Consider the following 13,007-nt stretch of genomic DNA (forward strand, 5'->3'; position numbering starts at 1 on the left):
CCCCAGGCCCTTTTTTTTTTTTTTTTTTTGGTATTGGAGATTGAACTCAGGGGCACTCAACCACTGAGCCACATCCCCAGCCCTATTTTGTATTTTATTTAGAGACAGGATCTCACTGAGTTTCTTAGCGCCTCACTGTTGCTGAAGCTGGCTTTGAACTCAATGATCCTCCTGCCTCAGCCTCCAGAGCTCTGGGATTATAGGCATGTGCCAGCACGCCCAGCTTCAATACCTTTCTTATAGGAGAGTAAAGCTCCTTATATTGCTGCCTTTTAGACCTCATTCTCAGGGCGAGTGCAAGAGGAGCTCTGCAAGTCTAGTCTCACCCCGGACATTATCAAGTAGGTAGATGCAAGTGTTGTAAGAGAATAAAAGAGGAGAAACTTGAGTCTTGTAACTGACGTGTCCCCACACAAAAACTAACACCCTTTACACAAGGATGCATCCCCTAAGCAGTTTTTCTCTCACACTAAGCTGTGGGACTTTGCTGGGGGAAAACTTGATGTGTGCTAATGACTTTCCTACTCATGTGGATGTCTCCAGCTCACGGCGCTGTATCACCACTACTACCCAATTGAGATTGACCCACACCGATCCATCAAAGAGAAGTTGCCTCATATGGTAGAATGGTAAGTGGCGCTGGTGAGAGATGTTCCTGGGCCCTGAAGGTGGGCAGGGCTGGGCTGCGAGTGTTCTTCCAGAGCTTTGATGAATTGACAGCTCCTTCATCTTACTGAGGTTTTAGCTGTAACGCCATTAGCCCAGCTAGTAGAACAAACTGTCCATATACACCAGGACTTCCTGTGTCTGCTAGAGTGGAGGCCCTCAAAGAATCCTTGGAAAAAGTTAGAAATCCATTGGTTTGGTGGCCTGTTGGGGAAATGTCCCTGTCTTGGTCTGTTTTGTGCTGCTGTAACAGAACACCACAGACTAGGCAACTTAAGGTGAATGGAAACATATCGGCTCACTGTTCTGGAGGCCGGGAAGTCTAGGGTCAAGGTGCCAGTGTCTGATGAGGGCTTTCCTGCCGCATCATCCCAGGGAGAAAGCGCAAAAAGAGGGCAAGAGAGACAGAGATCAAGAGGGGGCTGGACTTGTCCCTGTATGAGGAACCCACTCCCATAATAATGGCATTAATCCGTTCATGAGGCCAGAGCCTCCCAGCATCTCTGCCTTGGGGATCAAGTTTTCAAAAAATTAACTTTGGGGGGCACATTCAAGCCACAGCAACCCTGCCTTGGAACTGTGCATCCTGGGCAGCATCTCCAGAGAGGAGGGTCACAGAGGACAGGGTCTGGAAAGGCTTCTGCTTTCACAGCTAACAGCCCCCCCCACCCCAGCTCTGCCTCCCTTATACTGCCTTCCTGCCCTCTTCCTTTTAAGGATGGCCACAATCCTTCAGGAAATGACTCTGTGGAAAAGGGTGAGGCTGTCGGCGTTAGAGGGGACTTGGTTCTGTGAAGGGAAAGGGCCCTTGATGTCCGTGGATGACTTGGAATTTCGTGGGGTGTCTGCTCTTAGGTGGACCAAAGCGCACAACCTCCTGTGTCAGCAGAGGATTCAGAAGCGTCAGATAGCGCAGGTGGTCGGGGAGTCCACCGCCATGCTCAGGTGAGCTTCTTGCCCTGGAAACGCTTGCTTCACCAGACTCTCCAGAACTGCTTTGCATTCTCGGGGCATGCCTCACACGTGCAAGACCCTGGGTTCCAGCTCCAGAACTCAAAACAAAACAGTAAACTCAGTCTGAAGCTGTTTTGCTTATGCAAAGGAGGCTGGGAAGGAGTGGAGCAGAGTTAGTAGCTGAGAGTCAAGGAGTCCTGGCCATGGAGCCATCTCCAGTGGAGGCAGTGCAAAATGCCAGCGCTCCATCTCCTAGAGTCCAGCTCTTTTTTTTCTGTTTTTTGATGGTAAAGATTTCTGGAGTCCCCCTGGGTGACTGCTGTTCTTTACTCAGACATGAGAGTTGCTAAGCCAGGACCTTTATCATCACTATCCTTCACCAAGCAGCTGTCTCTGCTGGAACTTTCTTTCCTGGAGCAGGGATGGGAGCCCCCCGAGACAGGAGCAGACATCAGTACCTGCCCTCAAAGGTCAGCAGTCCTTACTGGGGAGAGAGGCTAGCTCCTGAAACAGCAGGAGAGTAGAGATATGTGCAGACCAGAAAAGAATGAGATGAATGTGGAGGGGCCCCAGTGAAGGTGTCCCAGGAGAGCTGCCCAGTGCATGATCAGTAGCAAAATAATATTGGCCTCTCTTGTTGTTTCAACAGTCCCTCTCCCAGGTAAAATGTCCAAGAGCAGTGAGTGAACACCACAGGACATGCACAGGGCTTATTCATAATACTGAAATCTGACGACATCTCAGTTGTCTATCAACAGGAAGCTGAATAAACAAATTGAAGCACAATTATATGATGGAATAATATTTTCAGCACAGCAGTGATAGGAACAAACTACTCACCATAGGCAAATCACCCAGTGACTAGAGAGGCTGAGACAGGAGAATCACAAGCTTGAAACCCATCTCAGCAACTTGGTGAGGCCCTAAGCAACTCAGCAAGACCCCTGTGTTAAATTCACAGTACCTAAAAGTAGACAGACAAACAGAAAATGGATAAACCATACAGACAGTATGTTAAACAAAATAAGCCAGAGCAAAAGAGTATATTCTGTATGAATCTTAAATCTTCCCCACCTTTTTTTTTTTTTTTTTTTTGGTACTGTGGATTGAACTCAGAGGTGCTTTATCACTGAGCTACACTGAGCTCTTTTTATTTTCTATTTTGAGACAGGGTCTCACTAAGTTGCTTGGAGCCTTGCTAAATTGGTGAGGCTGGCCTTGAATTTATGATCCTCCTGCCTCAGCCTCTGGAGTTGCTGGGATTATGGGTGTGCTTATTTGTACCTGGCTGAATCCCTTTATATGAAGTTCAAGGACGGGCAAAGTTAATCAGTGGTGATATGAAGTCAGATGCAGGGGGAGGGTAGTATTAACTGAGAGGGCCCTTGAGGGAACCTTGATCTGATTAGAGTTTCCTGGACGTATACATCTGTGAAAATTCATTCAGCAAGTACATAATCACTTTCTGTATACATTGTGTACCTCAATTTAAAATGTTTTTAAAACAATGAAAATTATAAAAAATACCTAGCCCAAGTAGAAGATAAAGAATAGTAGCAAAGGCAACTCCATTTCAGAATTCTTTCTTCTCTTTACAGGGAGGGGTATAAGACATTCTTCAACACACTCTATCGTAACAACATTCCGCTGTTCATCTTTTCTGCGGGCATTGGTGATATCCTGGAAGAAATTATCCGACAGATGGAAGTGTTTCACCCCAATATCCACATTGTGTCTAACTACATGGATTTTAATGAAGAGGTGAGCCATATCCCATCTGGGCAGGGAAAAGCAGAGGGGTGGGGACCATCAACCTGGCTGCTTTACCCTATACTTTAACCCCCACCTGGGGAGGCAGGGAAGGGAGACAGCTGGCTTCTTTGCCCTCAGGTGGTTATTTATTTATTTATTTATTTTGGTACTGGGGATTGAACCCAGAGGTGCTTTACCACTGAGCTACATCCCCAGCTCTTTTTACTTTGAGACAGGGTCTTGCTAAGTTGCTTAGGACCTCACTAAGTTGCTGAGGCTGGCCTCAAACTTGCAATCCTCCTACCTCAGCCTCCCAGGTTACTGGGATTCCAGGCGTGCATCCCCATTCCTGGTTTATCAGTTACTTTCGAAGGACCCTCTCTAGTGTTTGGCCAATAGTTAGCTCTCTGCCATGGGGACCTAGTGTGTGGTTCAGCTCGGTCCTATGTCACTGTCATCAATCCTGTGCTATTCTAAGTATTGAAAGACTTGGACTTTGACATTTTTTTTTCTGGGGTTGTAGGTGGCCTGCTCCCACTCACCTATTTTCTGATTTCTTCCCCTTAAAAACAGTGACTGAAGCCAGGCACAGTGGTGCACACCTCTGATCCAAGCTACTTGGGAGGTTGAGGCAGGAGGATTAAAAGTCCAAAGCCAAACAAGGCAATTTAGGAAACCCTGTCTCAAAAAAAAAAAAAAAAAATAGTAAAAAGGTTGGGGATGTAGCTCAGTGGTGGAGTTGCCTTACATGTATAAAGTTTTGAGTTTACTCCCCAGTACTACCAAAAGGAAACACAAATCAGTGGCTAGAATTTTTAGCACCTTGACCTGTGGTTAGGACATGGCCTGCAGCTGAGCGGTACACACTCATGTCCTGAATGGCATTTTCCTCTTCTTTTTTCCCTCTTGCTCTGTTGGGGACGGGTCCTAGGCCTGGCCTTGCACATACTAAACAAGTGCACTACCACTGAATCAGATCTACATTCCCATGAATAGCATTTATATTGCAGCTTTTTTATTTTTTTAGTTGTAACTGGACAAAATATCTTTTATTGCATTTTTTTTTTTTACTTTTATGTGGTGCTGAGGATCCAACCCAGGACCTCGCACGTGCTAGATGAGCGATCTACCGCTGAGCCACAATCCCAGCCCCTATATTGCAGCTTCTATCAAAAGAGATAATCAACAATATTTGATGGCCCCTCTAGTTTGTTTATTTATTTATTTATAAATTTATTTTTAGTTGTAAATGGACACAACACCTTTATTATTTATTTTTATTTATTTATTTATTTATTTATATTTATGTGGTGCTGAGGATTGAACCCAGTGCCTCACACGTGCTAGTTAAGCATTCTACCACTGAGCCACAACCCCAGCCCTATTTTTTTACAATATTTTTTTTAGTTTATTTTTTCCACATTTTTAATTTTTTAAATAATTTTTATTTTATTTATTTTATTTTTATGTGGTCCTGAGGATTGAACCCAGAGCCTTGCACATGCTAGGCAAGTGTGGAGCCACAACCCCAGTTCCACATTTTTTTAATTGGTACATTATAGCTGCCTATGCTAGTTTAAATCATCAGTCACAAATTTTTCCTATAAAGGCAAGGTAGTAAGTATCTTAGGCTTTTGGAGCACTGTGGTCTCCATTTTAACTACTCTCAACTTTGCAATTTTGGCAGAAAATGCAGCCATTGTTAGTAAGTGAACAAATGAGTGTGGCTGTGTTCCAGTAAAATTTTATTTATGAAAAACAAGCCATGCCAGGCATGATGGCTCATGCCTATAATCCCAGCGATTCAGGAGGCTGAGGCAGGAGGATTGTAAGTTTGAGGACAACTTGACTCAAAATAAAAAATAAAAAGGAGCTAAGAATGTAGCTCAGTGATAGTCAAGTACCCCTGGTTTGATCCCCAGTATAATAAAAACAACAACAATAACAACAAAAGACCAAATCTGGGACCCACCACCATTCTAGGGTACAGTAAAAAGTTTGGGCATTATCTATAGCTTGCAGGATTTCCTTTCCTCTGTGACAGAATGGAAAGCTGGCACTCCATGGGTCCCTGCTACCTGTCTCTTGGTTTTTTAGGGTTTTCTACAGGGATTCAAGGGCCAGCTCATACACACCTACAATAAGAACAGTTCCGCGTGTCAGAACTCCAGTTACTTCCAGCAGCTTCAGGGCAAGACCAACATCCTCCTGCTTGGAGACTCCATGGGGGACCTCACTATGGCCGATGGGGTTCCTGGAGTGGAGAACATTCTCAAGATTGGCTTCCTAAACGACAAGGTAGGTAGGGGCCAAGGCCTCCTGCCCACATCGCTTTCTCCTTGAATTTCTACTAAAAAATGCTTTGGAACACCTTCTACGTGCCAGACACTGTGGAAAGTTTAGGGGTGCCGAGGTAAGACTCAAGCCATATTCCCCTAGAACACATAGTCTCATAGGAAATGAAGAAGATCCCTAGTAATCACAAATGCACACGTGGCCTGACACAGGAGTTGAGAGAGAACATCGAACTGGCCTGTGTGACTGTGTGTGTCAGGCACTGTTCTAAGCATGTCACAGACATTACCCCATTTAGTCCTTCCAGCAACCCTCTGAGGTAGTGACTGGGATTTTACAGATAAGGAAACCAAGTCAAGGAGTTTATGGTGAACTTGCCCAAGTTAATGTAGTTTAGGAGAGGGTGGGGCTGATTACCAGTCCTCCTAAATCAGACCTAAGGGGCATGATTGAGATGCCAGACTTTGGTATTCTGACCATGAGCTTATAATTAATATAATTAAGATATAATTTTTCTTTTCTGATTCAGAAAAGAAAAATTATATCTGGTGCAAAGGTACCAGAGTGCTGTACCTCCCCAGCAGATGCTGGAGCCCACAAATGTTTGAGCCATACAAAAACTCCTAGCACATGCCTGGAATCCCATTGCTGGGGGGCTAAAGCAGGAGAAGCACAAGTTCAAAGCCAGCCTCAGAAATTTAGTAAGGCCCTAAGCAATTTTGCGAGACCCTGTCTACATTAAAAAAATATTGGGCTGGAGTTAGGGCTCAGTGGTAGAGCACTTGCGTAGCACATGGGAGACACTGGGTTGGGTCCTCAGCACCACATAAAAATAAAACAAATGTATTGTGTACATCTACAACTAAAAAAAAAATTAATTAAAAAATATAAAAGGCTGGAGATGTGGCTCAGTGGTTAAGTACCCTGGGGTTCAATCCCTGGTACCAAAAAAAAAAAAAAAAGAAACCCAGCCAAAAAAACAACTCAGCCCAGATTGATTAGAGGTAACATCTGGGCTTTTGATTTTCACCCTTGATATTGACCTTTTGACTCTGGCTGAGGGTTAATTAAGGCAGCCTTTCTGTCTTCAAAGAACAAACCCTTAACCTTGAACTCCTCAGACTTTGGAAAGGGGGCTGGGAGCTGTGCTTGTGTGGCCTCCTTCCTGGCTCCCCACTCTGGAGTAAGAGGCCTAGACAAGGCGTCTTGGGGACTCTTGGTCTGCTTCCCTGTGCAGGTGGAGGAGCAGCGGCAGCGCTACCTGGAGTCCTATGACATCGTGCTGGAGAAGGACGAGTCCCTGGATGTGGTGAACGGGCTGCTGCAGCACATCCTGTCCCAGGGGGACCTCATGGAGATGCAAGACTCCTGAGGGCACAGTGTCAGTCCAGGCCTTGCCGATCACAATGAGGAGGGGACCTCTCCTCAGGAGACCTCTCTGCTGTGAGCATAGAGAAAAGTCCTGGGCAGCCAAGAGCCACTGGACATGTCCTTGCCCACCTCCTCTTTCCCCCAATGCCTTCACTTGCCTCTTCAACAGAGGCTTGCAGGAGGTCCTGTTGGGTAGGAGGGCAGCAATCAGGGTTCCAAATGAACCATGGGCCACAGCATGTTAATATTCTATGGATCATCTAGTCCAAGGATTTTTTAAAAAACTTGTTTTTGTCAAGGTGGTATATACCTGCAATCCCAGAGGCTCAGGGAGGCTGAGACAGGAGGATCACAAGTTCAAGGCCAGCCTAAGCAATTTAGTGAGGCTCTATGTAACTTAATGAGACTCTGTCTCAAAATAAAAAATAAAAAGGACTGGGATGTGGCTCAATGATTAAGGACCTTGGGTTCAATCCTCGGTATCAAAAAAAAAAAAAATTTTTTTTTTTTTTGAACAGGAGAAGCTGTACTTTACACAAATATAAGGTATGAAACAGATGAAAATTAAAATAAGAAAGAGCTGCTCTGATTCAGAGGGTGTGGGTAGGCGGCAGAGCCTGAACCTTTTGGCCCTGGAGGCATAGGGAGCTCTGAGGGGAGCTCTGAGGAGGCATGGGGGCTCCATGGAACAGTTGGAGGACCACCGTGAATTAGCCCAGAAGCCCCTCTGAGCCCAGTCTAAATATGCCTGTGCTGACAGGGTGGGCGCTGACTTGGAATGGGGTGGCCTAACTGTGGGGCAGCCATCAAATCTGAAATTCTGTTGGGATCAGTTGGGTTGAGGTGGCCGTCTAAGAGCCCTCTCTTTAGGGATCCCCAACGGAACCCATTTGGGTGTAGATTTTCCCTGGTGCCCTTGGCTCCCTCCTCCTTCTTTTCATCCCAGGGCCACCAAACAGATGATCTGCAAGGGCTTCAGGCCAAGGCCCGGGAGGACAAGGCAAAGTGAAAGAGAAGCATCTTGCATTATGGCTGTTCTCAGTTCCTTCCCCTCCTCCCCCTGTTGACTTGGATGGTCAAGAGCCAGCTGAGTTCTCTCTGGGCCTCTTTCAAAAAGCCAGTTCATGTGGCGTTTCTTGGCCTGTCCTCCCTTGGAGAGAAGCATCCGCTGCTGGGCATGACGGTGCTCACCCATAACCCCAGCAGCAGGCAGGAGGCCACCAGCCTCAGGGACTTAGTGAGACCCTGTGTCAAAGTAAATAGATAAAAGGGCCAGGGATGTGGCTTAAAGCTGGAGCACCCCAGAGACTGAAGAAAACAGCCACTCGCACCTCCTGCAAGGAGCCGACTGTTGGAAGTTGTGTTTCTAGTAGACCTGAAGGTATTGGAGGGTGGGGTACAAGGGCTGCTCAGTGTCTGCTGGTAGCCAGGTGCCATTCGGAGTGCCTGGATGCCTCCCAGTGACCCTCCCAGTGACCCTTCAGGCCCCCTGCATCGCCCAGCACCGGGAGGAAGCAGGGCAAGGCCGGTTTGCAAATGAAGAGCCCAGAAAAGAAGCGAAGAAAGTCAAATACCCAGGGTCCTGCTTACTCACGTCTGACGGAGTTTGCACCACCCCGACTCCCATGGTGGATCATCTGGTTGCATCCAACCCTTTTGAGGGTGACTTCGGAGCCCCTAAGATGGGCAGCACGGCCCCTCCATTCCTCGGCAGTCCTGTGCTCTTTGGAAGCTTCCGTGTATGAGGGGACATGGCAAGCCAGGTACCCCCAGGCTGTGGAGGGGTCCCCAGACACTTCGTTGATAACCCCGCCCTTCCCTCCTAATCCTATGGGACCTGCTTTCAACATGCCCCCCCAGGGCCCTGGCTACCCACCCCCAGGCAACATGAACTTGCCCAGTCAACCCTTCAGCCAGCCTCTGGGTCAAAACTTCAGCGCTCCAGGTGGGCAGATGATGCCAGGCCCAGTGGGGGATTTGGCCCCATGATCTCACCCACCATGGGACAGCCTCCCAGAGGGGAGCTGGGCCCTCCTTCTCTCCCCCAGCGCTTTGCCCAGCCAGATGTGCCTTTTGGTCCTTCTCCTCTACAGAGACCTGGTCAGGGGCTCCCCAGCTTGCCCCCCAACACAAGTCCCTTCCCTGGTCCAGACCCCGGCTTTCCTGGCCCTGGTGGTGAGGATGGGGGAAGCCCTTGAATCCACCTGCTCCCACTGCTTTTCCCCAGAAGCCCCATTTGGGCTCGCCAGCTGCTGCTGTTAATGGGAATCAGCCCAGTTTTCCCCAAAACAGCAGTGGACGGGGTGATGGCACTCCGGATGCCAACAGCCTAGCACCCCCTGGCAAGACAGGTGGGGGTTCAGGGCCCCAGCCTCCCCCAGGCCTGGTGTACCCATGTGGTGCCTGTCGGAACGAGGTGAATGACAACCAGGATGCTGTCTTGTGTGAGGCCTCCTGCCAGAAGTGGTTCCACTGGAGTGCACAGCATGACTGACAGCGTGACCACTGAGGCCTCTGCTGTCTGGGCCTGTGATCTCTGCCTCAAGACCAAGGAGATCCAGTCTGTCTACATCCGCGAGGGCATGGGGCAGCTGGTGGCTGCTAATGATGGGTGACACTGGTGAGATGGTCCCAGGGAAGTACACATGTCCCTTCCTGCTCCTCCAGGGTGATTGTCTGGCTCCTGGTCCTCGTTTCCACTGGTTCCCCATCCTCTCAGAGCAGAAACATGATAGTGCCTGGGCGCAGAAGAGCCTGGGTTGCTCACTTTTCTGGAAACAACGCATCAAGATCTACGGAGATCCAGGAAACCTGCTGAGCAGAGCCACTTTTTTTTTTTTTTTGTGTGTGTGTGTGTGTGTGGCTATTAGGAGGCCTAGGGATGTGACTGTAAGAGAAAAGGGGCAGAGGAAATTCAGGAAGGCAAGAGTGCCCTGTCTGCCTAGGATGGATATCTAACACCTGTGCCTATCACCCCTGTCTCGCCCCACAGCTCTAGCCTTAGTTTTTGGAGTGAAGCGTTGAAGGTTTCTGGCTTGAGGAGCCGGTCTCTTCCTACCCCTGCGACAGCCATTTCATGGGCTCTGGGAGACCTCTTTAGGGAATAAATGGGGATTCCTCCTTTTTTCTACCTTCCCCTTTGCCTCCCCCAGACCTGTCCAGCTCCTCCTCCCTCAGCACCAAATAGCTTGAAGAATGGAGTTCCCAGCTAGGGCAGTTTCTTGGTGATTTGGGGCTTCGTGACAGTAGGTAAGAGGTGCTGTCAGGACACCAAAGTCACTGGTTTCAGCTTCCCATGCTTTTTTCTCTTAATGACCATATTTTTGAAAAAAAAAAAAGAATATATATATATATATATATATATATAGACACGTGGTCTGAGGGACCAGAATCTTTGAAGTCTGGGTTGTCCTGGAGGTCTGGACTCTGTTGGCACCCCTGGCCCCCTGTCTGTTGCACATTAAACCCAGTGCTGTTCTTCAGCTTTTGGCGCCCTCATACCCCTGCCTCCCTCGATTGGTTGGAGGAAAGCTTGGAAAGGTACCAAGGCCTTATACCTCATTTCCTCCCTGACAGAAGGATCCAAGTGAGGTCATGTCATAGCCTCGTGGGTAGGAGGAGGAGTCACTAGGATTCTCCATGCCATGGTACTAAAAGGAAGGAGAGCCTGGAGATTTTTGCTTCTGTCTTTCCTGGCTATTAGGTATCATCTTGGGCCTGGTGATCTAGAAATCCTCATTATCTCAGCTAAAGTCCTGCACTGGGCTTGTTTTTGTTTTATTTTTAAAGCACTGCCTGCCAGCAATGAGCCTGGGGCCTGGTGAAGAGCCCCTCTCAACTGCTGTTTGTTCCTTATAGCTCCTACGTGCATTTCTCAAAAGGGTGGGGAAGGGAGTGTGGCCCTCAGCAGAGAACTCTGGTCTCTCTAGCCCTCGGGGTGTGGTGGCAAAGGCTACCTTCTGGTCCCCTACTCCCACTTTTCTCTGTTCCCTGCACCTGGAGGGAAGATACTGCCTGGTGGAGCCCACAGCCTTTGCAGCTATGAGGAAGAGGGTGGGCCTCGGGGCTTCACTAAGCTAGTGTTCCCCACTCCAAAACAGTGGAGGTGGCACCCCCCAACTTTGTGTTGTGTTTGTGATTCTGTTTGCTTCTCCCCTGTTGCTACTTTTGCACCAACTCCCTCTCCACACCTGTAAACACTCCTGGGGAGTGTAGACTTCACCACTCCTCGCCACTACTTTTTGGAAGAAAGTGGAATGGCAGAGATGTGGTTGTGGGGTCTTTTGTACAGTTGGGTTAATAAAATGACTTTAAAATCCAAAAAAAAGAAAGAAAGAAATGACTGGGAATATAACTCAGTGGTAAAGCACCCATGGGTTCAATTCCCAATAATAGTAATAATAATAATAGAGCTGGAGATGTAGCTCAATAGTTCAATAGCAACCCTGAGTTCAATCTTCAGTACCAAAAAAAAAAAAAAAAAAAAAAAAANGTTGTGTCCGCTGAAAACTGAAAAATAAATATTGAAATTCTCTCTCTCTTCTCTCTCTCTCTCCCTCCCTCTCTCTTTCTTTAAAAAAAAAAAAAAAAAAAAAAAAGATTCTGGGTATCTCAGCTCTCCCTCACTATAAAAACATACCTAGAAAATCAACTTAAAAAGACAAATGGTTTATTTAGGCTCATAGTTTTGGAGGTTTCACTCTATGACCAATTGGCCCCATTGCTTTGGGTCTGTGGTGGCACAGCACATCATGGTGGGAATGCATATAAAGAAGGCCCATTCACCTCATGTGAATGGTGGTATATGAAAGACCATGTCCTAAAGTCCCCTTCAAAGGCACACTTCCAATGACCTAGCACTTCCCATAGGCTCCACCACCTCCTAGAGGCACTAGGGGCTGGGGACCAAACCTTTAACACATTGGTATTTTGTGGGAGACATTCTAGAACCATAGCACTTGGCAAGAGGTTGGTGCCTGTGGGGGCACTGTGGCAGGTGAGTCTGGTCCTGTCAATTTTCTCTCGCAAGCCCCACCCTGTTCTCAGAAGGCTTGGGTCATCTCCATCACAGCAGGCAGAATCCAGGCAGGTGAGTGAGGGCAGATGGCCTGGCTGGCAGCTGAAGCAACTCTCTCCAAGACCCTGTGGAGATCTGAACTCAATTCCCTTTCCTCTGGCAAGAGGGAGGAGGATGGGCAGGTGGTAATGGCCGTTGGCCAGAACCAGGGAGCGGTGGGAATATCACAGTATGGGAAATTATGCAGAAAAGTAACCCAGTCCGTGTGGTTCAGTTGAGTCCTCAAGGTCTGCTGGTTATTTGAGATCAGGGACTGTCTTTTCCACTCAACTGGGACAATGAGGTGACAGATCATCTCTCCATACCTCCCCTGCAGGCCCCTCTCCTCTCTGAACATCCACCCTCAGTGGCCCAGGGCTCCCTTTCCATGGTGAGGCCCCCCAGTTAGGCCTGGGGAGGGGGGAACCCTCTGGGAGTGGGGAGCCCCGCATAGGGGCGCTGTCTGGAGCCAGCGAGGCCAAGGCAACAGCCGGGTTTGATTCTTCTTTCTGCCCCATCTTTGGGTCAAAAGTCTTCTCCCCACAGGACATGGAAAGACCATCTCCTAAGGCATGGTTTTACCTTTTATTTGACACAAAGGAAAAAGGGATCAAGGCGCCAGGTTGGCCTTTTGAATGTGCAGAGCTGTGCCCACTCCCTCCCACCCCTCAGTCCCGAATTAGCACCAGACACAAAGACTTCCACAGCCCTAAAGACCCTTTAAGCAGGTTTCCCCGCATAACCTGCCTTTTCTTCAGTTTCTTTGAGAAAGGAGCCACCCTTGGGAATGAAAGGCTGCACAAAGCCCGGCCCTGGCCCCTGGCTCCTTGGAGAAGAGAGAGGAGCAGGTGGCAGGGCTGCCCTGAGGAGCAGTCAGAATGGAGGAGGCTGCAGAGCGCCCCCCCCCCCCAGC

The 13,007-nt window shown here is 48.3% G+C and overlaps 1 protein-coding gene and 1 pseudogene across 2 annotated transcripts in view; both read left to right on the forward strand.

The window, feature by feature from the left end:
- The window catches only part of Nt5c3b (5'-nucleotidase, cytosolic IIIB), a 9,685-nt gene extending 2,288 nt beyond the window's left edge, over positions 1 to 7,397 (forward strand). The window contains exons 3-7 of the mRNA XM_015495716.2: positions 544 to 629; positions 1,522 to 1,611; positions 3,219 to 3,381; positions 5,470 to 5,670; positions 6,905 to 7,397. Of these exons, the coding sequence (XP_015351202.1) occupies positions 544 to 629; positions 1,522 to 1,611; positions 3,219 to 3,381; positions 5,470 to 5,670; positions 6,905 to 7,039 (675 nt within the window). The 3' untranslated portion in view covers positions 7,040 to 7,397. The remainder of the gene's footprint in view (positions 1 to 543; positions 630 to 1,521; positions 1,612 to 3,218; positions 3,382 to 5,469; positions 5,671 to 6,904) is intronic.
- Positions 7,398 to 7,571: 174 nt separating this feature from the next.
- On the forward strand, positions 7,572 to 10,286 carry LOC107150767 (annotated as a pseudogene). Its single transcript, XR_001504625.2, has one exon. The product of XR_001504625.2 is annotated as a pygopus homolog 2-like (transcript).
- Positions 10,287 to 13,007: the final 2,721 nt, after the last annotated feature.

The sequence above is a fragment of the Marmota marmota genome, unplaced genomic scaffold, assembly GCF_001458135.2.
Source record: "Marmota marmota marmota unplaced genomic scaffold, marMar, whole genome shotgun sequence".
Classification (NCBI taxonomy): Eukaryota; Metazoa; Chordata; class Mammalia; order Rodentia; family Sciuridae; genus Marmota; species Marmota marmota.